Here is a 25618-nt window from a genome sequence, read left to right on the forward strand (position 1 = left end):
CCAGGGTTCCAAAACCTATCATTTAAGGGTAAACAGTAGATTTAAAGACCACATCCTACTTCTTAGTGACCCAACCAGATGCACATCTCCAATATGATGCATCCTGCAACCACCAGCTGGTCTCATCCTTTACAAATGCAGCCCAAGGGACTAACAGGTTACCACAATAATATTCCAAGCAACTTGGAGACAGGCTGGAATTATTAATAAATCCCAAGAGTTGGTTCAGTCAGGTAGGTGAAATCTTACATGCCTACCAGGGTGGTGAAATAAGGTAACTGTCTAATTGCTAGTCATTTCTGTAGTTTTGATGGTTGGTTTGTTCTTTAATCTTAGAAGCAAACTCCCCAAATTTATAATGCAATCAAAACCAACTGAGGCAGTTCTGACCCAAAGGTATTGGCACTTTACGGAACCATCTCAATGTTCTGAGACCATCCAGAGATCCCAGAAGGAGGCATATCCAATCCTCTGATCCCTCCAAAGGGGACCTCACGGCACAGTCACAGCCACCAAGACTCAGGTGCACTTACGTAGGGCATGCCACTCGTCCTGACGGATGGTCTTCGTGATATTGAAAGTGAGGTTCCTGGGGATGGTTGCTGAGGAGTAGTGGTATTTGATGTACGTGCATCGCTCAATTTCTCCTGGAAGAGAGAGACAGGAAACAAAATGTAAAGGAAGCAGCAACCACATCTGGACTAGTTCTGGGATTAATTTTTCCATCCTGAAGAAGACATTTCATATTGGGCCTGGTGACAACTACAGAAAGACAATACCTTCAACTCAAAAAGAGCAAGAGAGTAGAACTACAATCACATAGCACTGATTTAGATGGAAAAATACATCTTTGGGATCATGCAGAGGTGGGAAGAACCAATGTTTAGGCTGACAGCAGCTTGTCTAACATTCCCAGGAAAATCAACTTCCAAGTCAAGAGAGGAAGTTTGGCATCAAAAGACATCAACAGTTTCCATCCAGGGACCAGCAGAGAGCAGGCTTTGTTAAACCTTAATGATATCATTTGTGCTCTGAGCACACACAATTTTCTGGAATGGTGAGCTGGGGGAATGGAGTGGGGGGGGGCCTCCATCCTCTCAATGTCATCCTCCCAACCTCACCTCTGAACACAAAGCACTCAGATTAATCTGGGTCTCTTTGAACTAGTCTCTTTTCAGGTTTCTTGAACAAAATTTTGATTTATTAACAGACTTAACACCAATCAAAGCATGCTTTACTAGTGGATTGTCAAAATAAATCTCAGATTGTCAAATTTAGATCGTAGGGCAGAGATTCTCAAAGTGTGGTCCCAGGGCTGGCAACATCAGCATTCCCTAGGAACTTGCTACAAACGCAATTTCTCAGGCTCAACCCCAGACCTACTGAGTCAAACTAGGAAGTAGAGCCTGGCAATCTGAATTTACATCAGCCCTCCAAGGATTTTATTACACACTTAAGTTTGAGAACCACTGCCTCGGATAAACTAACAGAATTGCCAGTGCATTAATGCATAAATCCACCCTGTTTGCAAATTCCGAAAGGAAGGCACGATGGGGAGCTCTTCCCCCATTACTTTTGGTTTCTTGCAGCCATATCTATTGACACTTGCTCATCTGGAGGATATAAAGACTCAATGTCAGAGCATTGTGAAGAATCAGGAAAGGGGTGATTTTTAAAGGTTAGGGGTTTTAAATTTGGTTTTGCACCTGAATGGATTTTGATGGTAATCCATTTTGCACCCCACTGATTTTCAATTTATAAGTGGTGGCACATGATTGAATTGTTTGACCCCCCGGCCCACTGTCAGCAGGGAACCTGCAATTGGTGAAGTGCAATAATTTAGACAGTGCCTCATGAAACTGATGCCTTATTGTAAATCATATCTGGACAACTGCCCAGTTGCCAGTTATTGGCGGACACTCCTCCAGTGGGACTGACGCTGTCCAAGAGGCACATTTTAGAGAGTAGTATGCGCTCTTCCTGCATCTTCCATTTTTCGACTTTGCTGCCTCTTTTCCTTTAGCCCACAAGCATCCTGAAGCCTCTCACATGCCCCCAGCATTCCCCCTAAGCACACCTCCTTCTCATACCTTCATCCTGTCATCCTCCTTCCTTAACTTGCAAAACTTGTTGAAAAAGGAGTCTACCAGCCAGTCTCCACTTCCTCCATTCACATTCACACCTCCAACCCCACATGCTCTAATTTCCATAACAATTTCCATTAATAGCATCACCTCCCATCCAGTCTACATCATAAATCCTGCAGTCATTGTGAACGCTGCTTCCTCCTCAAGGGTGCCCCACCTTCCTGACAACCAGCTGGTCACAAAATTCTGCCAGGTCTACTTCAGAAATGTCCCCGGAGTCTCGCACCTACTGTCTATCTCCCCTCCTTCTGTAGTAGTTGTCCTGATACAGTCAACAACCACATCGCTTAAGGACTTATGAGATAGGAGGGACTCGCCAAGGCTGTAGACCACTGGTTTCCAACTTTACTTATGCTATGGTGCACACACAGAAGATGTTTACAAGGCACCCTGGAGTGAACAGATGGGGCTGCCTACAGCTCTGTCCAGGCTCCCAGGGCACTGAAGAAGCCAGGGTTTCCAACACACCTGGAATCTATTTATGGGTTCTGGACTTACTCCACCGGTGGGAAACTCTGTTATGGATATCAACTCATTTAATCATTCAATCCGTTCTACAACCAAATTAAGTAGGCATTACCATCCTTATCCTTATTTTTTAAATTTTTATTGATTGATTTGATTGATTGATTGATTGATTGATTGATTGAGACAGAGTTTCACTCTTGTTTCCCAGGCTAGAGTGCAATGGCATGATCCTGGGTTCAAGTGATTCTCCTGCCTCAGCCCTCAAGTAGCTGGGATTACAGGCATGCACCACCACACCCAGATAATTTTGTATTTTTAGTGGAGATGGGGTTTCTCCATGTGGGTCAGGCTGGTCTCAAACTCCTGACCTCAGGTGATCTGCCCACCTCAGCCTCCCAAAGTGCTGGGATTACAGGCATAAGCCACCGCATCCGGCCCCTCATCCCTATTTTTTAATGAGAAAGTGAAGGCATGAGGAGATTAAATGACTCACTGAAGGAGGTAGCAGTGCCAAGATTAAAATCCAGGACTGTCTAACCAGAGTCTCCTCTACCAGGCCACCCTCCCATGTGGAGTGTATTCTATAAAGGAAAATGTGATAATGTCACACCCCATTCACAGGCCCTGTGTTGACCTATTTACACACAGGATTAACCCCACACTCCTCAGGTATAAAGTCCCAGCTCCCTTCAGGCCCCAACCTTCACATACCCCAGGCTCCAGCCAGGTGAACCTCCCACCTTACCTTGAATATGCCATATCCACTCCTGACTTAGCATTTATTCTCCTTCCTGCCTTTCTTTCCCTTAGGATGAGCAAAAACCTACTCATCATAAGAGATGGCTCAAATGGCAGCTACTCAGCAAAGCCTTCCTTGCATCTAGATTGCACCCCAGCAGCAGGCATTCCACCAGCAGTTTCCCTGCTTCTGTCCTTCCTGCAGCAAACACACTCCTGCACTGTGATTTATCTGTTTACATGCCTCACTCCCCAACTAGATTATGAGTTTCTCAAGGGCAGGGATGTTGTCTTACTCATTCATCTTTATCTTCCCAGCACCTAGCACAAGGTAAGCACCAATAACATGTGCTTTGAGGAAAGAAATGAATAATACGAGGTGTTCTTTGTAAGACTGCAGTGGGCAAAGAATCCAACTGCTTTTATTACATGCAAGGAATTAAAATAATTGAGGCAAATTAGAATCTAATGAATTAAAGGAGGCGATTGTTACAGAACTCTGTGAGTCTATAGCAAACGCCTCTTCCCTGCCTGGACAATACAAGGAGAGACTTATTAATCACAGTGAGGTAGAAGAAAATGGCGTATGATCACAGAACATTGTCTCAATGTACTTGGTAAATATAGCCCCAGGGGCATCTAGGTCAATGGTTTTGGGAGAAAAAAAAAGGAATCAAAGAAAGAGGAAAGGAAGATATAAAGTATAGAAGGCTGTAACAAGAATACCATCATGCCTTGGACATGTGCAGTTGCGCAGGTTGTGTCCTGCACAAGGGCACTTCCCAGGGACACCTGGGCACTGAAATTCAGCTGCTGCTCTTTTGGCCAAGATTTACACCCTGCTGGGGGTTGCTGGGGGCTGCCCTGCCAGATCTGCCTTTGTCTCACTTGCACAATGCTGCCTTACGAGCTAGCAGCAGCCCTACCTACAATAATTTCAAGATTCAACAAAACACCTCCAAGACCCAGCCTTGGGACACAAAACCAGGTCCCACTGGGAATGGCCAGATTGGTGACTCACTCTTGTGTGAGGAAAGCACCTGATTTCTTAGCTCAGGTCAGATTCTCTCAGCCTCAACAGAAACTCAACAAGTTGCCACTGGTTCCAGGCAGGCTGGAGCCAGCTCCCTTAACCTCCTCCAACCGCAGCCCACCCAGCCAGAGAGGGAAGAGGCCCTTGACCTTCAGCAAGAGCAAGAAGCCAGCCCACAGGCACTGCAGGTGACTGGCTGGGTAGTCTGCCTGGAGCAGCCACCACAGCCCCGCTGGAGGCCCTGGCTATTTGCTTTGCCTCAGGGATTGCAAGCATCCTGCCTCTGACAGCAATTAAATTTGAAAGATTCAAATATTGCCTAAAAAGAAAAGCAAAATATTTATCCATGTGTCTGCAGGTCCTGTCAGTGTGCTGGGCTTTTGCAAATACAGGAACCATCTGGGCACCAAATAAGTAGGCCCAGAATGTGGGCTTCCTAATACAAACAGGTTTTCCTGCAGCACACAATGCAGAGGGGGCTACCTGGAAGGCAATGGAGAAGTTCACGGCCTTCCCAGCAAGGAAGGACAAACTTTCTTCACCAAATTCCTGCATCCCAGCCCAGAGCCTCCGTTCTCCCTTCAGAAGCCTCAGGTAGGGGAGGACTGGCTGGTTGAGACCCCAGGGGTGGCTCCTTCCTGTGTCCCCTGTGGGAGACTTATTTATTTATTTAAAAGAGACTGGGTCCCACTATGTCACCCAGGCTGAAATGCAGTGGCACAGTGATAGCTTGCTATAGCCTGGAGCTCCCGGGCTCAAGTGATTCTTCCAGCTCAGCCTCTGCAATAGCTCAGACTACAGGCACATGCCACCATGTCCAGTTCATTTTTTTTTATTTTTAGTAGAGATGGGGTCTCACTATATTACCCAGGCTGGTCTCAAACTCTCAGGCTCAAGTGATCTGCCCACCTCAGTCTCCTAAATTACTGGGATTACAGGCATGAGCCACCACACCTGGCCTTTTCTTATGTTTTGTAAAGATGGGGTCTAACTATGTTGCTCAGGCTGTCTCTGATTCCTGTGCTCAAGTGATCCTTCCACCTCTGCCTCCCAAAGTGCTAGGAGTACAGGCGTGAGCCACCACCCCCGGCCTGGTGGGACACTTTAAACCCTCAGTCATGCTCTGCCCTCTGAGCTGGTGACCCCTCCTGCCCATATGTCAGGGTCACAGCAAGACAGAGGTAATTAAGAAGAGTTTCAAAAAAGGACTATTTAACCCAATAGCAAAAGAACAACCTGATTAAAAAATGGGGAAAGGATGTGAACAGACATTTCTCCAAAGGCAATGACATTCAAATGACCAACAGGAAAAGATGCCCAACATCACTAATTATCAGGGAAATGCAAACTGAAACCACAAGGGGACATCATCTCATACCTGTTAGGATGGCTATTATCAAAATAAATAAATAAATCATATTGGCGAGGAGGTGGAGAAAGCAAAACCCTTGCATGCTATTGGTGGGACTGTAAATCAGTGCAGCCACTATGGGGCTCAGTATGGTGGTTCCTCAAAAAATTACGAATGATCCAGCAATCCTACTCCTGGGCAAATACCCAAAACAATTGAAATCACTATCTCAAAGAGATATCTGCACTCCCATGTTCATTGCAGTATTATTCACAGTAGCCAAAACATACAAGCAACCTAAATGTCCATCAGCAGATGAAGGATAAAGGAAACGTGTACCCATGCGATATCCAACATTGCAACCCTACAGTGCCATATAATCAGTCTTTAAAAAGAAGGGAAGCTTGTTGCACGTGACAACCATAGATTAACCTAGACATTATGCTAAGTGAATAAGCCAGTCATAGAAGGGCAAACACTGCATGATTCCACTTATATGAATTCTCAAACTAGCCAAGCTCATAGAAACAGAGAGAAAAACCATAGTTGCCAGGGGCTGGAGAGTGGGAGAAATGTTGAGATGTCATTCAACAGATAAAAATTTCAGTCGTGCAAGATAAATAAGAGATCTGCTGTATAACATTGTGCCTATGGTTGATAATACTATTATACACTCGAAAATCTGTTAAGAAGGTAGATCTCATGTTGAATGTCCTTACCACAATAACAACAAAACAGAGAGGGCAATTTACAAAGAGAGAGTATGAAGAGACCAGTGAAGGATGGTGCAAAGGACCCAGGGCTGGCAACAGAAGCAGCTGGTATGACTCCAAGGCCTGGAGGGGCAGAGGAGGAAGCTGTTATCAGGACCTGGCAGGGGTGGCCATATGGACAGAGATGATGCAGCCTTTGGTGGAGAGTCACAGCCAACCTCTGGTGAGGTGACAGGGAAGAAACACCCAACCTCTCACTGCTCCAACCTTCAATCTCTCGTCAGTTCCTCCCAGTAGCACAACCCAAACTAGAAGCCAGAGGGTAGGTCAGTCTCCAGGAGCTCAGAGCAGATGCAGCAGGCAGAGGCCAGGTTGGACAGGCAGACAAAACATCCAGTTCATTCCTCTCTTTCTCCAGGGCTCTTCCTCTCACATCTCCCCTCACTCTTCCACTTCCAAATGCATCACTGTAGTTTTCGCTTAGTCCAATGCTAGCACATTCTTCCTTCCCAGAGCTCCATGGTGGCAAAGGGAGACATGGGGAACCATCAATGGGAAGAGACTGTTCCATTACTTTTTCTCCATCTCAAATCTTTTAAGACCCAAGCATAGCATGACAACTCACATCAAGTACTAAGTGTGGTCCCTGCACATAGTAAGTGCTTAATAAATATTATTCTTATCAGTTGCTGTCCTAAGACTAAAGGGACATGAACACAGGAACTCAGAAATGATATTACTGAAATGTTTGCATCATGCTATAAACACAGATCTATGTCTATCAAGTATAAATTTTCACACACAATATCCCCAGGAGGCTGGTGGAACAAGAGCTCTGATGTACGGAAACAGAGACCAAGGAAGGGAGGGTGCCAGAGATGGCACAGAAACTGCATGCAGTGACACTGAATTCTGAAGTCTGGTCACACCTACAGCAATGCCAGCAGGCAGTTTTTCTCCCACATGTATCAGCTCTCAGCAATCCAGGGCTTCCTAAGTACTTGTCAAAGAAGTCTATCACTCAAGGGTAATATATATTAAGCAGGGCCCTTCTAGGCAGAGTGGTTTTAGAGGCAATGCTGGGACCTAACTTCAGCCCATCTAAAATTATCTTCCCTAAGCAAATGCTGTAGTACTTTATATCTCCATTAGAGAGTCATTCCTTTGGATCAAACATTGTTCTCCTGGACACCCATTGCTAAAGCTCTTATAAATAAGTCTGAAGGGCTGAGATCCCAGATCCCCTTCCTCCAGATGGAGGGCCCCTCAGCTACAGAGGATGCCTACAGAGCAAAGATGCTGAGAAGGGATGAAGCACCCAAGGCAAAGGCAAGGCCCTTAACTACTCACAATGGCACCGGGACACCTGGTGCTGACAGGGTGGCCGAGGAAGAACTGGAATGTGGGAACTGTCTCCCCCCATCACTTCACAAGTGGTGAGATGGGATTGGAATGTGATGGCCTAATGTATTTAGGAGAGGTTGGGTTAAACAAAGTATAAAATGGCTTCCTTATTGCAGGACTTTAAGAGTTTTTAATACACACTATGACTCCCCCAAAAAGGGACCGTTACAGCACATTTTCCTAGACTCCCTTAATCCCACATCCTTTTTTATTCAAAGAAGAGTTTCCAGCACTAGATGGAGTTTATCAAAATCAGAAACCAGGCCAAGTGCTGTGACTCAGCCTACAATCCCAGGATTTTGGGAGGCCAAAGTGGAAGGATCGCTTGAGGCCAGGAGTTCAAGACCAGCCTGAGCAATAGATTGAGACCCCGTCTCTATAAAAAATTGTTTTAAAAATTAGCTGAGTGTGGTGTTGCACACCTGTGGTCTTAGCTACTCAAGAGGCTGGGGTGGGAACATTGCTTGAGCCCAGGAATTTGAGCTTCAGTGAGCTGTGATCACACCACCACACTCCAGCCTGGGTGACAGGGCAAGATCCTGTCTCTTAAAAAAAAAGTCAGAAGCCATTTCTTTTGTTTACGTTCTATTCCAGAGCCAAGCACATCAATGAGCACATAGGAAGCCCTCAGTTATATTTGGATGGGTGAAAAATAGATATCAAGGTCTGCTATTTGATCAAATGATCTTCTAGGTAAATTAAGTAATGGCTCCAAGTGTCTGCCACTCTCTTCTCCAAAGCCATATCTGAGAGCTATCAGCAAAGCCATACCACGGTTGAATTCCCACCCACAAGCTGTGTTCACACAATGCCTTAACATGAGTCTGGAATCTGTGTGGACAAAACTAGTGCAACTGCCCTCAGTGTCCTGTGCCACATCCCCTCTGCTCACCTCTGATTGCAGCTGAAGCTGCAGTGGACTCCCCTGGGCAAGCCAATAGTGCCCACAGCAAGCACCCAGCAGCCCTCCCTGCCCCCACTCCCTTCCCAAGTCCACTAAGCCCACGCTGAGCAACTACAGTAGAACAGCTCTTAACCAAGGGGGTGACAGGGGTGACAGATGGAGAGCAGCAGCCCCATCCTTTGGGAGAGTAATTATGAGATGCTTTCTGCACAGTTCCTCAGAGGGTCCCTCTGGAATTGAACCTCACAGTAGTCACTGGCTCCCTCACCTTCTTGACTGGCTTCTTCCTCTTTCCGGTCTCACGCTTCCAGCTCCTACACACCTGCTTCCCTCAGAGTCCCCGTCACAAGCTCCACTTTTGGGAGAACCCAAACTAAGAACAGTGACCTGGAGGAGTGTAACAGACATGGTTTGCATGCTTGAAAAAGGAACTGGTACAATCTAGTCTTGTGGTTGCTTTGAAGGGTCCTGTGGGCGCTGTTGGATGAGGCAGTCCCTCTCTTCCTTTGGGTTCCCCCGAGGCCCTTTCCTCTCTTGGTATTCACCTCTCTACAGGCACAGGATGGACTCTAGCAGTCCAGGACACACTACTGGACCACTTCTGAGAGTCCGTGTGTTTCCTCCACCGCAGAGCTCCTTTTTTTAAAAAAAAAAAACAAACAAAAATCTATTCAATGCCGACCACATGCCAGAGGCTCCCACGTTATCCCATGCCGTCCTCATGACAACCCCAGGTGGGGGATATTCTAGGACCAGCCCTGTTTGACTAAAGAGGCCTCCAGGCCTTCATCTGTGCCAGCCAGGGGAAAAGCTGGGATGCAGATTCTGGCCTCGCTAACCCAGGTCTGTGCTTTCCAGCGTGTGTGCAGCAGTTTCGGACACCACAGCTATAAGGATTCACTGTTGGATGGAAGATTTGTTGGGAACAAGAGTTATTTTTGCAGCCACAGTGCCTTGTACATGGAAGAAACTCAATACATCCACTGATGAGGAAAGAAAGAAAGGGAGGAAGGAAGGGACACTGTCCATGTCCTGTATGTTGCTCACCTTTCCACGGTGACAACGCTTGGAGTGGGAGACCACATGTGGGGTCTCCCAGTGACACATGCTGGCCTCTGCCTACTACATTGTCAGTCTTTAGGACTTGATGCTGTCTCACCCAATGGGCTGACAGTTCTTAGACTTTCTAGCCCGAGGCCTGGCTAATCCCCTGCACTTAATATATGGAATATTAAATCAAAAGTAGAAAGAGCACATGGGAAAAAAACCACCAACAAAAAAAGACAAAACCAGTTAGAGCTTTAAGGCTCAGGCTTCGTCTCCTCTTTAAAGAGCATTTTCTTAAAAAAGAAAAAAGTTAAAATAACATTTTAGCAGGGAGATTTTTCTTTAGCACATTAGGAAGGCCATTTATCAGATGCATTCACATTATCACATTGGATTCTTTAGAAGACCACGAGAGGTGGGTGGAAGAACACAGGAGTCTAGGGGCTTAAAGATTGGAGATTAAAAGGAAAACTTTGTCAGTGATGAAAGGGACAGGAAGCAAACTAGGAATATTCTGGGGCTTCAAAGTGGGCAAACCATGCTGGTGGTTCCCATACCCCCCACAGCCCTGTCCCCAGCTGGGGCAGAAATGGGAGGGGCGGAGAAGGTACACCCTTGGCAACCTCCATCAAGACCGGCAATGTTGACAGGAGCTCTCCCTATTTAAGAGGCAACTCTTCACAAAGGCTTATTTCAAGAAATCTCCACACCCCACCTCCCCCACGTCTTCTCTTTAGCGCCTTCTGCTCCTCCCAGATGTTCTGAGCCCAAGGATTTGCAAGGCTTATAGCTGCTGCAGGCCCAGCCAGAAAGAAGGTTTTATTTTCTTCATACTGAGGAAAAGTGTTATCTATGTTTTTATTTTTAATGCTTTCAAATGCATTCCATTTTGTATGCTTTGTTTTTTTGTGCTGCCTTATCAATGTGGCCTTTTAATGTTGTTTTGTATGCATTGCGTAGACTGAGTCCTAAATATTTAATTTCTTTTCATTCTATGTTACATAAATGTTTGTTATGAGAGGTGCTCAGGGGACCTTCCTCATTACACACATGGAATTTCATTTTCAAAACCTGTCACCCACCCGCCCACCCCACCATCGTGTTTCTGACCCCCTTACCCTGCCCCTTAACACCTTCTGCTGGTTACTGTTACAACACATTTATTATATATTCATCATGTATTTCTATCTATGGCAAAAGCTCTGAGATAGAGGAGCTTGTGTTTTTCACCTTTGTGGTCCTGATGGTCAAAATGATGCTTTGAGTACTGTTATTCATTGTAACAATAGCTTCTGTTTAATGAACACTGTCTATGTATTAGGTACTATGCACAGAACTGTTTTATTCATTTGTTTAATCCTAAGAGGTGCATTATTATCCCCACTCATAAATGAAGACTGAGAAGCTTAGAGACGTATCCTTATCAAAAGTGTATAACTATTAGGTGGCAGAGGTGGGATTCAAATCCACCTAATACACTCCTAAGTATGCCCTGCCACACGTGTGAAAAGAACTTGGGAAATACCACACTCTTCTGAAAGAAAGCAGGAGATCTTCCAAGGTTTTATACCGGAAACATATAAAGTAAAACTTTTCCATTTGCAGGGATTTTCAGCACCTACAGACTCTGCTGCTCTTATCAGAGTAAGACAAAATGTTTGCTTCCATAGCTCCCCTAACAAGCTGGAGAGAAGATAGCTCCATAGTAACACAGAACACAGAAGTGAAGGAGAGCTCAAAGAGTGCTCACTAGCCCCACATCTGATGTCTTAAGTCTCAGCCACATTCCTGTCCCCACTCCCAGGACAAGCCGCTTACCAGCAGGAGCCTTTAGGCAAGTCGCTCACCCTCTCAAAGCCTCTATTTCATCATCTGCAAAATACTGAAGATAATAATAGCACGCACCTCAGAAAACAGATGAGGAATAAATGAGATAACCCGTGTAAAACCTGCTCCATGATGAGCCTTCAATAACATCCCCTTCCCATACAACAGCCCATAAATATTTAAAGACAATGCTTATGCCCCTCCCCACCCCCAAGTCTCCTTTCTTCCAGCTGAACACTTCCCGGCTCCCCCAACCACACAGTCACAAAACCCATCACTACACTGGCCATCCTCCAGGTTCAGTCTGTGGTTGAGAATCTCTCCCAGGGTCACACGGAGCACTGGGCACAGTAACTCCTGTGCAGAGTCAGACCTGTGCAAACCCAGCAGGGCCACCGGCTCCCAGGTCTGGTGTCACAGCTTTGGCCATGTGGCCTGGCCTCCTCTTAGCTTTGTGGGCTGCCACGTGCCGGTGCTGTCACCTGAGAGGACGGTGCCAACGTGATTTCCTCCAACAAAGCTACTAAGCCAACTCTGCCCCTTCATGTGCTTGGGCAACTGTCTTTTCTCATTTTTCAGGTTTTTGGTTCTTTTTTTTTTTTTTTTTTTTTTTAGTATTTTGGTCTGTTACCTCAGTGTAGGATCTTCTATTTGTTCCAGCCCCTGAAAAAAAATTTGGATCATGATTGTGTCATTCTACAAATTAGCAATTAGTCCCACATGCTGCATCAGCAGGCCATCTCCATCCTCGCCAAGCCATCACTAAAATCTTTCCACAGGGCGGTGCTGGAGGCAGAACTCTACCCAAGCACACACACAAAGCCTTGTCGTGACCTGAAATCAAGCAGTTAGGAGAAAGCGCTTTGGGTGCCATCATTCTGCTGCCAGGAACTCAGCTCCCTGATCTGCTTCCACACGTTCCCGTTTTGTCCACCTGGATGTCACAAGAGGCCTTGCCCGCACTGTTCACCCCTATCAGTCTGTCTAAGAACCATATCCAAAAAGGGAATGAGGTCATCTTGGCATGGCTTGTTCACTCTGCCAGCATCGCTGCTTTCTCGCTGTGTGCTCACCCACCATCTGTTTAATAAGCCTTTTGGACAGTTTTCCAGGGCTCCCTCTAACTGGGCTGCTTGTCCATATTCACGGAATCCCCTGATAGTGCACTATTTCATTGAAAATCTAGCCACCGGTCACCTGCCTCCAGGCTCACAGCACTTTGCATTCCACAGCTCCATCAAGCCATCCTGTCTCCACCCGCAACCAGGACAGCCCCACTAGAAAAAACCACCTCTCAGCCCCACTAGAAAAACCACCTCAGAAAAACCATGTCCCCTGCAACCAGGACAGCCCCACTAGAAAAACCACTTCTCCCTGTGCTTCTACATCATCTGGTGGTCAGCACTCCAACTGAGAAATAAAAATGGGCCAAGCATAGTGGCTCACACCCATAATCCTAACACTTTGAGAAGCCAAGGCGGGAGAATCACTTGAGCCCAGGAGTTCAAGACCAGCCTGGGCAAAATAGCGAGACCCTGTCTACAATTTTTTTTTTTGAAACAGAGTCTGGCTCTGTCGCCCAGGCTGGAGTGCAGTAGCACAATCTCGGCTCACTGCAAGCTCCGCCTCCCAGGTTCACACCATTCTCCTGCCTCAGCCTCCCAAGTAGCTGGGACTACAGGCGCCTGCCACCACGCCTGGCTAATTTTTTGTATTTTTAGTAGAGATGGGGTTTCACCGGGTTAGTCAGGATGGTCTCGATCTCCTGAACTTGTGATCCACCCACCTCAGCCTCCCAAAGTGCTGGGATTACAGGTGTGAGCCACAGTACCCGGCGAAAAAAAATTTTTTAATTAGCCAGGCATGGTGGCCTGCACCTGTAGTTTCAGCTACTTGGAGGCTGAGGCAAGAGGATGGCTTGAGCCCAGGAGTTCATGGTTAAAGTGAACTATGATGGCACCATGGCACTCCAGCCTAAGTGACAGAGTAAGACCCTGTCTCAAAGAAGAAAAAAGAGAGGGAGAGAGAAGGAAGGAAAAGGAAGCAAAGAAGAAAGGAAGAAAATAAGAAAGGAAGAAAGAGAGAGAAGCAGCCTCTCCACTGGGGGACCACTAGGCACCTCTCCGCTACAACGGGTGGAGATCTTCCCCAAATTATGCCAGATGGCTTCCATTCCTCTGCCTTCTCATTGCATTTGCTAACCAGGTTCTTTTCATTCCTTTATCAAGAGACTCTTTTCCTTAACTAACGCACCTAGTAGGTTGCCATTACTACTAATGGCAGAAACCGCAATTACTTTTGTAGCAACCTATAACATTTCACAGTCTTCTGTTGTAAAGGTCACCTCATCTTTAGTGGGAGCTACCACCTTTTTATCCTAATTCCTTTTCTCGTGGATTCTGAATGCCTTTGCCCCTTTTCTGAGTTTTTTTTTTTTTTTTTTTTTTTTGCATGTTTTAAACAAGACATTTTAAAATGTCATTACATAGTCGCTTCTTCACAAGAGGAAATAAAGAATGAGCTGTCACCGTCTGTGCCCCTCATGGCCCATCCTGCCTGCGCATTTTTGGCTGCTTTTTCCCCACTTCGCTCATGTATTTTCCAGTCTGAAACAGACTTCTTGGGAAAGAATGAGAAGGTGAGGTATGGCTTCAGATTACCATCTGGGGTGCAGTAAATAATCTATCCCTTATTCCCATCACATCCCTAATGACCTTGGGGAAAGTTCAGAGCCTCGCGCTGCCACCACCCTGCCTGCGGCCCCACACGCCCGGTGCAGATGCCCAGAGCAGCTCCTCCAGGCACAGCTTCAGCTAGTGGAAGAATCATCCATCTCCAGGCTCTGACAGACAAACGAGGCGAGAAGGAGACCAGATCTGGTTTTTCACTGGAAAACAATGAGCTCATGCTTTCTCTCTGGGGACCCAGGAAGTGGAGACAGATCTGGAGATGGGAGACAGTGATGGAGGCAGGCAGAGGTGATGAAGGATGGGCCAGGAAGAGGAAGGAGGCCAGTCTGGCACTTTTTTAATGTCACTTTTGATAAGAATCCCCAGCTCTCAGGCCAGAGGGAAACATCCATTTTCTTTAAATTAAGGATTCAGCATGAGGCAGTTGTCCTAAAGGAAAGGGACGAGGAGAAGATAAACAGACTTGGAAATTCATCATTCCTGCTTCTTCAGAGAAAAGTAAAATGATTGTTCATGAGTCACCAGAATTGCAAATGCCAGGACAGAGATGGCTTTCCTGGGCTCTGCCACCGCCGCCTCTGGGTGTGGGGTTGTGGGACCCAATGGCAGACACTCTGCTGGCCAGCTTCTCCCCAGTAAACTCCGCCTCCCCCAGGTATGCACCCCTAGAAGGCCAAGGCCAGGCATTTCCTACAGACTGAGCTCAATAAAAATGAGAGGATTCAGACAGCCACCCAGATGCTTCCAAATAGCGGAATGAATGTTTAGTTTCAGCTAGGGAAAAAAAAATGCATATCACTGAGTTTTCCACTTTTCCTTTGAAAAGGGAGTTACATAATGCTGATTTTCTTTTTTACCAGTTAATTCAGAGAGAGAGAAAGAAGAGATTAGGGAAGAACTGGGGGGAACTGAGTTGTACTTGAGAAACAAAATTCAGATGATTGACTATTTTCCTCTTCAACCTGTTACATGCCTTAGGTAAAACTTGAATGGAAACTGGCAGGGCGCGGTGGCTCATGCCTGTAATCCCAACACTGTGGGAAGCCGAGGTTGGTGGATCACCTGAGGTCAGCAGTTCGAGACCAGCTTGGCCATCATGGTGAAACCCCATCTCTACTAAAAATACAAAAAAATTAGGCAGATGTGGTGGTGCATGCCTATAATCCAGCTACTCAGGAGGCTGAGCCAGGAGAATTGCTTGAACCCAGGAGGTGGAGGGTACAGTGAGGCAAGATCGCGTCACTGCACTCTAGCCTACGCAAGAGAGTGAGACTCCATCTCAAAAACAAAAAACAAAAAACAAAAAACTTGAGTGGAAACTAAAGATCACAGACAGAATGTAGAAACCCCAAATAGATGAATTGTGTTTCTCTTTATACCTCTGTCTACTCACAAAATTGATTATTTCCATGTTTAAGTTAAATGACTTGGCTAGATTACAGATGTTAATTGAAGTGTTAATTTATCCTGACTCCCTAGTTGCAATGAAATTCAAAAACAGAACTGAAAAAAGGAATAGCAACTTATTCACTCTTTTCCTCCTGTGTCCTGCAGCACTATGCAGAATAAAGAGCATGGGTGCTGCAGCCAATTTGCCATGGGTTCTAATCCTGGCTTTAAGAATCCCTAGATATGGGATCTTGGCCAAATTAATGAAGCCCTCTCTATATACCCAAGTGTCTTTATTTTAAAATGGTGTGGTGCAAGTATCTACCCCCTTAGGGATATTGCGAGGATTCAACAAGTTCATATAGGTAAAGCATTTTGTGCCTGGTATGTCATAAGCAATCCATAATTGTTATTGCTATTACTATACTATGGCACCATTTGGGACACAGATTATAGATGTCAGACACCACAAATGTCCTTGAAGACATGCAGCAAGCACAAATCTGTCATGGTTTAACAAAAGAAATGAATGTCTAGGAGACAGCTTCCTATCATCCTGTCTTCTTCTGGCCTCAGGTACTGATCTCAGTTTCTTTCTCTGCCATGTTGCTGGTATCTCACCCCATCCCCACTCGCAGCCCAAGGCAGCATCTCCCATTATGCTGTAACCCTGGCTGTGTCCTACCATCCTACTCCTGGCTCAAGGACTGAATCTACTGTGCCCTGATTTCCAGTCCCCTCAAAGACCAATTACACCAATGAGCTTCTCCAGCACATCTCCTCCACCCATGCACAATAACCCCAAGACATGGAAGCAGAAACATGGCTGCAGCTGCCCAGCACCAAGTATAGTTTGATGTTTGATGCACCCAGGGGAGTCATGATTCAGGACTCACCTTTGACCTGCAAGGATGATACTTGTGAGTTAAACAAGTGCCCCCTAACCCCCAACCCTTAGCTCTAACCTGATGAGTCCCAGCCAAGATGGAATTTATTATTTTTTTAACTTTCAGAAATGCTGCTCCACATTCCACTTCCCAATCAAAACAGTAAACCTAACAGATAATATCAAGATTTGGTAAAGACAGGGGAAATAGAAACTTCCAGAAACTGTTATTTGGAGTATAAGTTATTCCAAACACTTGACAAAGTCAAGTAGAAATGTATATGCCCTATGGCCCAAATTTACAGCCCCTCGACAAACTCCTACATGTGTGCCTGAGGAGGACATATATACAAGGATGTTCAATACAGCATTGCTTGCTAAAAAGAGTGAAAACCAAATATCCAAAAAAGAGTGAAAACCAAAAAAAGTGGAAAAGTATAAGGTGGTCACATTCACATGATAGAATATTATAGAGTCATTAAAATAAATGAACTAGAACTGTATGTGTGCGTGTGTGTGTGTGTAATGACTTCAAAATATAATATTATAAGCAAATAGAACTGCAGATTGATAGGTACAGTATCATACTGATATGGTTTGACTGTGTCCCCATGCAAATCTCAACTTGAATTGTATCTCCCAGAATTCCCATGTGTTGTGGGAAGGACCCAGGGGGAGGTAATTGAATCACTGGATCCAGTCTTTCCTGTGCTATTCTTGTGATAGTGAATAAGTCTCACGAGATCTGATGGGTGTATTGGGGGTTTCCACTTTTGCTTCTTTCCCATTTTTTCTTGCTGCCACCATGTAAGAAATGCCTTTCACCTCCTGCCATGATTCTGAGTCCTCCCCAGCCATGTGGAACTGTAAGTTCAATTAAACCTCTTTTTCTTCCCAGTCTCAGGTATGTCTTTATCAGCAATGTGAAAATGAACTAATACAGTGAATTGCTACCAGTAGAGTGGGGTGTTGCTGAAAAGATACCTGAAAATGTGGAAGCAACTTTGGAACTGGGTAACAGACAGAGGTTGGAACAGTTTGGAGGGCTCAGAAGAAGACAGGAAAATGTGGGAAAGTTTGGAATTTCCTAGACACTTGTTGAATGGCTTTGCCCAAAATGCTGATAGCAATGCGGACAATAAGGCCCAGGCTGAGGTGGTCTCAGATGGAGATAAGGAACTTCTTGGGAATTGGAGTAAAGGTGACTCCTGTTATGTTTTAGCAAAGAGACTAGTAGCATTTTGCCCCTGCCCAAGAGATTTGTGGAATTTTGAACTTGAGAAAGACAACTTAGGGTATCTGGTGGAAGAAATGTCTAAGCAGCAAAGCATTCAAGAGGTGACTTGGGTACCGTTAAAGGCATTCAGTTTTATAAGGGAAGCAGAGCATAAAAATTTGGAAAATGTGCAGCCTAACTATGCAATAGAAAAGAAAAACCCATTTTCTGGGGAGAAATTCAAGCCAGCTGCAAAAATGTTCATAAACAGCAAGGAGCCTAATGTCAATCCTCAAGACTATGGGGAAAATGTCTCCAGGCCATGTCAGAGACCTTCATGGCAGCCCCTTCCATCACAGGCCTGGAGGCCCAGGAAGAAAAAAGGGTTTTGTGGGCTGGGCCCACATACTGTGTGCAGCCTAGAGACTTGGTGCCCTGTGTCCCAGCCACTCCAGCTGTGGTTGAAAGGGGCCAATGTACAGGTTGGATGTGGCTTCAAAGGGTGGAAGCCCCAAGCCTTGGCAGCTTCCACATGGTGTTGAGCCTGTGGGTGCACAGAAGTCAAGAATTAGGTAGGGGAACCTCCACTTAGACTTCAGAAGATGTATGGAAATGCCTGGATGCCCAGGTAAAAGTTTGCTGCAGAGGTGGGGCCCTCAAGGAGAACCTCCGCTAGGGCAGTGTGGAAGGGAAATGTGGAGTGGGAGCCCCCACATCAAGTCCCTACTGGGGCACCACCTAGTGGAGCTGTGAGAAGAGGGCCACTGTCCTCCAGAACCCAGAATAGTAGATCCACCGACAGCTTGCACCGTGCACCTAGAAAAGCCGCAGACACTCCACACCAGCCCATGAAAGCTGCCAGTGGGGAGGCTGTACCCTGCAAAGCCACAGGGATAGAGCTTTCCAAATCCAAGGGAACCCACCTCTAGCATCAGCCTGACTTGGATGTGAGACATGGAGTCAAAGGAGATCATTTTGGAGCTTCAACATTTGACTGCCCTGCTAGATTTCAGACTTGTGTGAGTCCTGTAGCCCCTTTGTTTTGGCCAATTCTTCCATTTGAAACAGCTATATTTAGCCAATACCTGTATCCCCATTGCATCTAGGAAGTAACTAGCTTGCTTTTTATTTTACAGGCTCATAGGCAGAAGAGAGTTGCATTGTCTCAGATGAGACTTGGGGCTGTGGACTTTTGGGTAATCGCTGAAATAAGACTTTGGGGGACTGCTGGGAAGGCATGATTGGTTTTGAAATGTGAGGACATGAGATTTGAAGAGGCCAGGGGTGGAATGATATGGTTTGGCTGCGCCCCCACCCAAATCTCAACTTGAATTATATCTCCAAGAACTCCCACATGTTGTGGGAGGAACCCAGGGGGAGGTAATTGAATCATGGGGTCCGGTCTTTCCCATGCTATTTTTATGATAGTCTCACAAGATTTGATGGGTTTATCAGGGGGTTCTGCTTTTGCTTCTTCCTCATTTTTTCTTGTTGCTGCCATGTAAGAAGTACATGAGGTAGCCTGAGGCCAACCCACAAGGTCCAGAATGGCATATGAAGAGTCTGTACCTTGCTCAACAGGAAACAGAAGTACTTTGAGGGCCAGAGCTGGGCAGGGTCCTGCAAGGGTCCTTTGGAACTGGCAGCAGGGCATTCAGGGAAGGACCTGGGCTGGGGCTATTGTACTTATCCAGGCACCAGAGTGGGGCCTGAGTATGGCTGGAGGCATGGGCAGGGTGGATGCACAGCAGCCCATCAAGTCTACACTTGGCTTCCAGGTCCCCTTGAAGTTGACCGCTCCTTGCAGGGATGGGCCCAGCCTAGGCCTCCCTGTACACTGTGCTCACCCTTCTCCTGCAGCAGGGTCCAACAGCCACTCTCACTTCCCAAACATAAGAGCTAAGAGGTGGCAAGTGGGTACCCCCTGGCACCCCAAGCATCCAGACAGAGTGAGAGGAGAGGAGCAAATCGTGCTGATGGAGTCAACTGACTCTGGAAGGGCTGCCCAACTCCTCCGTATAAGCACATTATTCCCATGACTCCAGGGACCCCTTAGGTTTTGCATTCAGGGCTTCTCTGAAATCAGAAGCCAGCATACAGAAGCAGAGAGAGATAAGACAGACAGCTGTCTCTTATCTAGTTTTGCAAGGCCTCAGGTTGCCACTCCTTTCACTGCAGTGAACAGAACTGGTGCTGCAGGAGCCTGGCCAGGAAGCCTTCTCAAGGGAACTCAGGATCCCAAAAGCACAGCCAAGAGCAGGGGTGGTTCAGCAGAGGGGCTGGAGGCAGAGGATGCTAGGGCCACCACCTCATGGGAGTAGCAGGCTGCAGGGGCAGGGCTTGGCTGGAGGATGGGCAGAGGAGTTGGAGGTAAGCAGAGACCATGGCCGGAGTGGAACAATTAGATAGAGGGCATGGGCAGCTAACACTGGAGAAATGTCCATTTTCCTACATTTTTTCCTGCTTACAGAAGATGGAATACATTAAGATTTAAAAATAAAAATAAATACCAAATTGCAAGATGCCTCTCCCCCGGGAATTAGGACTTCAAAACGCACATCATAGACATGTTTATGAAATAAAGTGGCAGATATGAAACCACCAAAGCAAGTGGTATCTAAGTACTGAGACAGACTGAAGTAAACACCTAAAAATGAAGACCATCGGCTGGGCGCAGTGGCTCATGCCTGTAATCCCAACACTTTGGGAGGCTGAGGTGGGCATGGATCACCTAAGGTCAGGAGATCGAGACCATCCTGGCTAACATGGTGAAACTCATCTCTACTAAAAATACAAAAAATTAGTCAGGTGTGGTGGCGCGCACCTGTAGTCCCAGCTACTCGGGAGGCTGGGGCAAGAGAATCGCTTGAACCAGGGAGGTGGAGGTGGAGGTTGCAATGAGCCAAGATCGCACCACTGCACTCCAGCCTGGGGGACAGAGCAAGACTCTGTCTCAAAACAACAACAACAACAACAACAACAACAAAACAAAAAGAAGCTCACTGCATGGAGAGTCCCCATTCCTTCTCATGTCTCATCCCAAGCCACAGCAGCTCCCAGTTAGACCCTGGGATATCTGTCTTGGTGCTTCCTCCTGCTGGTCCGGCCACCCCCACCTCCCCTTTCCTCAGGTGCATGGCCTATCTCCCCTCCATACCCTGACAGTCCTTATCTAACCTCTGGTGTCTCTGCTGATCTTGGTCACTCCCTGCAGACCTGGAGCCCTCTGCCTGTCCTCTCTCTATAGCTACTTGGTGCTTCTTCCCCAGTAGGGCCCTGCCTCTCTCTGCTGCATAGGTGATAGAACTGGGCCAGAATTCAGAAAATCCAGCTCAATTTAAAACATGGGAATTTTCTATATAGTAATAGTGGCATCTCAAATCAGTAACGGAAATGATGGTTTATTTAATAAATGATATTCAGTAAACTGGATAGCCCTCTGGGAAAAATAAGCTAAATAAGATAAAATTGAAGGCACACTTTGCACCCTAAACCAGGGTAAATTCCAAATGGATCAAATATTTGTTTGGAAAAATTTAAGTCACAAAGCATTGGAAGACGTATAAAAACCTTTTTATAGCCCAAAAGAAAGAAAGCCTTTGCAACTATGACCCAAAACCCATAAAAGAAAATACCGATAAATTTGAATACGTAAAAATACAAAATTTCACATAGCAAAACTCACCATAAGCAAAATCAAAAAACAAACTGGGAGGAATACTTGCAACTCACATCACAAAGAACTCATTTGCTGCAAAGATTAAAAAAAAAAAAAAAAAGCACCTACAACTGATAAGAAAAAGATCAACCAATACAATTTAAAAATGAGCAGAAGATATGAACAGAAAGTTCATGGAAATACAAATGTCACTTAAACATATGAAAAGATACTCAAGAGTACTCAAAATAAGACAGCTACAGATTAAATCTACACTGAATGCCATTTGTAACTATCATTCTTGCCAAGGCCCGGAATCAAGGTTGATGGCAGTGGTGAGATGTGGAGAACCACACACTGTCGTGAGTTGCCGTTGGAGTGTAAATTTTATAAATTTGTTCAGCCTCTCTGGAGGGCAATTCATCAGGACCTCTCAAAATTACAAAGACGCAATTTGACCCAGAAATTCCACATTTAGTAACTTATCCAAGAGATGTTTCACAGGTGTGAAATGACAGATGTACAGGGTTATTCACTGCCACTTTGCTTATAAGAGCAACCTAAATTTCCGTCAATAGGAGAATGAATAAATCATGGTACATGCATGCAATGGAAGGCAATAGAGCCATTTAAAAATAGACAAGGCTCTTTAGAAACTGATACGGAAAGCCTTAACAGATAAATTAAATGAGAAAAATCAAGGTGTAATATATATGATAAGCCCTTACTTAATGTCACTGATAGGTTCCTGGAAACTGGCTTTAAGTGAAATTACATAAAACGAACCCAGTTATTTTTTCCCATCAATGTTATAATGAAACAATGTTATTCAAGGACCTGATGTATGTTGCTTCACTTAAAATCGCAGTTTCCAAGAACCTATTGACGACGTTAAGTGAGGACTCAGTATACCACACTTATATAAAAAAAGGAAAAGAGGTGACAAATATAAATATAGATGAATAGGTATATGCTTGCCTATGCATAAAACATCTCTGGATGCAAACTAGTAATATTGGCTGTCTACAGAAGGATACTTGGGAGTTTGGGAAAACGAGAGGGAAAGAAACATTGCTTGTACAGATGGTCCCCAACTTAAGAGAGTTTGACTTACGATTTTTCAACTTTACAATGGTGTGAAAGTGATACACATTCAGTAGAAACCGTATGTCAAGTGCGGTTTTTCACTTTCAATACAGTATTTCAGTAAATTACATGAGCTGGGCATGCTGGCTCCTGCCTGTAATCCCAACACCTTGAGAGGCCAAGGTAGGAGGATCACTCGAGCCCAGGAGTTCAAGACCAGCCTGGGCAACATAGAGAGACTTCATCTCTATAAAAAAAATTAGTCAGCCACAGTGGCACATGACTATAGTCCCAGCTACTTGGGAGACTGAAGCATGAGGATCACTTGAGCCCAGGAGGTCAAGGCTACAGTGAACTGTGATCACACCCCCGTACTCCAGCCTGGGCAACAGAACAAGACCCTGTCTAAAAGAAAAAAAAAAAAGTTACATGAGATATCTAACACTTTGTTATAAAATGGGCCTTGTGTTAGATGATTTTGCCCAACTGCAGGCTAATGTAAGTATTCTGAGCACATTTAAGGTAGGCTAGGCTAAGCTATGATGTTTCGTAGGTTAGGTATATTAAGTGCATTTTCTACTGCTGATATTTTCAACTTCTGATGGGTTGATCAGGACAAAACCTCATCATAATTCAAGGAGGATCTGTTTATCCTTTTATGCTTTTAAGACACTGAACCATGTGAATGTATTGCCTATTTTTTAAATGTTGATTATAATGCTAAAAAACAAAAGAAGGTAAAGTTAAAAATCACAAAAAAGAATATGGGTCTGTCCCAGCTCTGCCCAGGATGATGTGGGGATGGCCACTTCCCCTCTCTGAACCTCAGACTCTGAGCCCTGCCCTTCAGGGTTCCTTCCACACTCACAGCTGCACAGGGCCCAGCAGCCCTGGTGGTTCTTGGCAGAGACCATCCAGTTTCCGGCACTCAGAGCCCTCCTCTCCCCACAACTTGGGCCACCCCTCTCTAAACTCCAAGGCAAGGCTGACCTTTCCCAGAGAGACGTTAGAGTGGCTGACACAGTCAGGATTCTGCTCAGGCTGAGGTGGGAGCCAGCTCTGTCACTGCCACCATGAACTCTGCCCTGACCTTATATACCAGACTGGGTAACTGGGCCTCTGCTTTATTCTCCCATGACCAGGGCCTGACTGTGATGACCACTTCCGTCACCAGTTTCCCTAAGCTGAGGACTCCACCTTCTGGATTCCTGGCCTCAGATGAACTTCAGAGGCTTGGTCCCTGGCTGCCAGACCTAGGAACTGACCCAATAGTCTATAGGCTGCCCTTAAGTTCCTGCTGCTCTGCCTGTCTGCTGTCTGCCCGCCCACCAGGATCAGCCCACTGGCCAGGCTCAGCTATTCATTCCTGACTCCAGAAGGGTTTCCTCTACTCTGGGTGCCCCTGCAGCCACTGCATGGGAAAGTTCTGCCTTCACTCAATGCTTCGCGTGGCCAACCCATTAGAGCTTTGCTCTTGGAAACAGGCCTTCAAGTCTTTCTCTCTGGCTACGTTCTAGTACAATGCAGTGAGGGATTCTCTTTTGTCATTTGATGTTCATTCTGGGTTATATTCAAACAGATCAGAAAGTCTCTTATGATGCCCAGGTACCACAGATGTCTCAAAGATGAAACATGGCTTCATTGTAGACCTTCAGAGCTACGCTGGCTCCACCACTCTGTCTTTCCAAAGGACACCGTGACCTCCTCGGTTTGGGCTTCTGATTCCTTGTCAACTAATTCAGCATCAGGCCATGTGGCCTTGGACCCTCCTCAGGCAGCTGGATTCAGGGACACCTTCCAGCTCAGCATTACCAATGAATAACGCTGGCTGTTTTCAGGGTTTCTCAGGTTTGGGTAAGTCTGTGACCTTGATTCTCTCCAGGCTTATCTTCAATCCACAGCACATCCCAGACTTTGCAAAGCAGCCTGTAATTTTTGTGTGTCCTCTCGTGTGAGTACTTCAAGGTCACAATCACCAGCACAGAGCAATCAGCTCTCAAATGACTGTCTTAATGGATGTTGTTTGCAGCTTATCCTAACTAGAATATAAGCTTTTTTCTGTTTTATCTCCTCATAACACCTAGGGAAGCACAAGGCCTGAATACAGATGTAGAACATACAGGAAAAAAGTTGGGGACTGGAAGTCAGGAAGCTAGATCTGTCTCTCACTTGCTCATTGTGTATCACTGGGCAAGTCTCTTGACTTCCTGCTGACTCAGTTTCCTCCTACATCAAATAAGAGCAGTTATGCAAGTTGAGTATTTGCACAAGAAGTGTTTTGGATTTTGGATCTTTTCAGATTTTTGAAACACTTGCATTATACTCACCATTGAGCCTTCCTAATCCAAAAATCCAAAATCTGAAATGCTCCAATAAGCATTTCCCTTGAGTGTCATGTTGACACTCAAAAAGTTTTAGCATTTGGAGCATTTTATATTTTGCATTTTTGGATTAGGGATGCTCAACCTGTACCTACTTCAAGGGGTGGTTGTGACAATCCAGTGAGTTCAGGCAGATGAAGATGTGGGTTTAGCCATTACACACAACACAGGAGCTAAAGAGATTGATATACTGAAAGTCACTGTAAAAGCATCATCTCAAAGAAGCTTCTCTAGGAGAAACAGGCTTTGTGTCATCCACAAGGATTTGCGCTGCTCTGCTGTGCCAGATACCAGGTGACCCCTAAGACACGGCAGGGCCAACAGCCCTGGTGAAAGGGCAGCCACATTGTTAGCAGCCACTGGTGGGGCTACTCACTGTCTCTGGGAATCAAGAGACCCACTCATATAACAGTTTTCACAGTTCCATCCCCTAGAAACTAGATAAACGTGCCTCGGCCACCCATGCCATATGGCCCAGCACAAGATGCTGAATGAGGCTGATCAAATCCTCTCCCAAGTGAAGATGATGCCAGAAACACTGAAAGAATGCAGCTGAAGTGAAGAGGAGACTATAAGATGAAGCTGGTGTCAAGGAAAAAAAAAATCAATAAAATGAAATAAATAAAATGTAGGTTAAGGCGGGAAGGAGACGGACAAGGAGGAAGCTAAGTAGAAACAGC

At 45.7% G+C, this 25618-nt stretch overlaps 1 protein-coding gene across 1 annotated transcript in view; it reads right to left on the bottom strand.

Annotated features, from left to right (window-relative positions):
• TMEM178B (transmembrane protein 178B) overlaps positions 1–25618 on the bottom strand; it is a 395175-nt gene that overhangs the window by 258435 nt on the left and 111122 nt on the right. Inside the window, exon 2 of the mRNA XM_010359815.1 lies at positions 534–647. Within this exon, the coding sequence (XP_010358117.1) occupies positions 534–647 (114 nt within the window). The remainder of the gene's footprint in view (positions 1–533; positions 648–25618) is intronic.

Source organism: Rhinopithecus roxellana, chromosome 6 (genome assembly GCF_007565055.1).
Source record: "Rhinopithecus roxellana isolate Shanxi Qingling chromosome 6, ASM756505v1, whole genome shotgun sequence".
NCBI lineage: Eukaryota > Metazoa > Chordata > Mammalia > Primates > Cercopithecidae > Rhinopithecus > Rhinopithecus roxellana.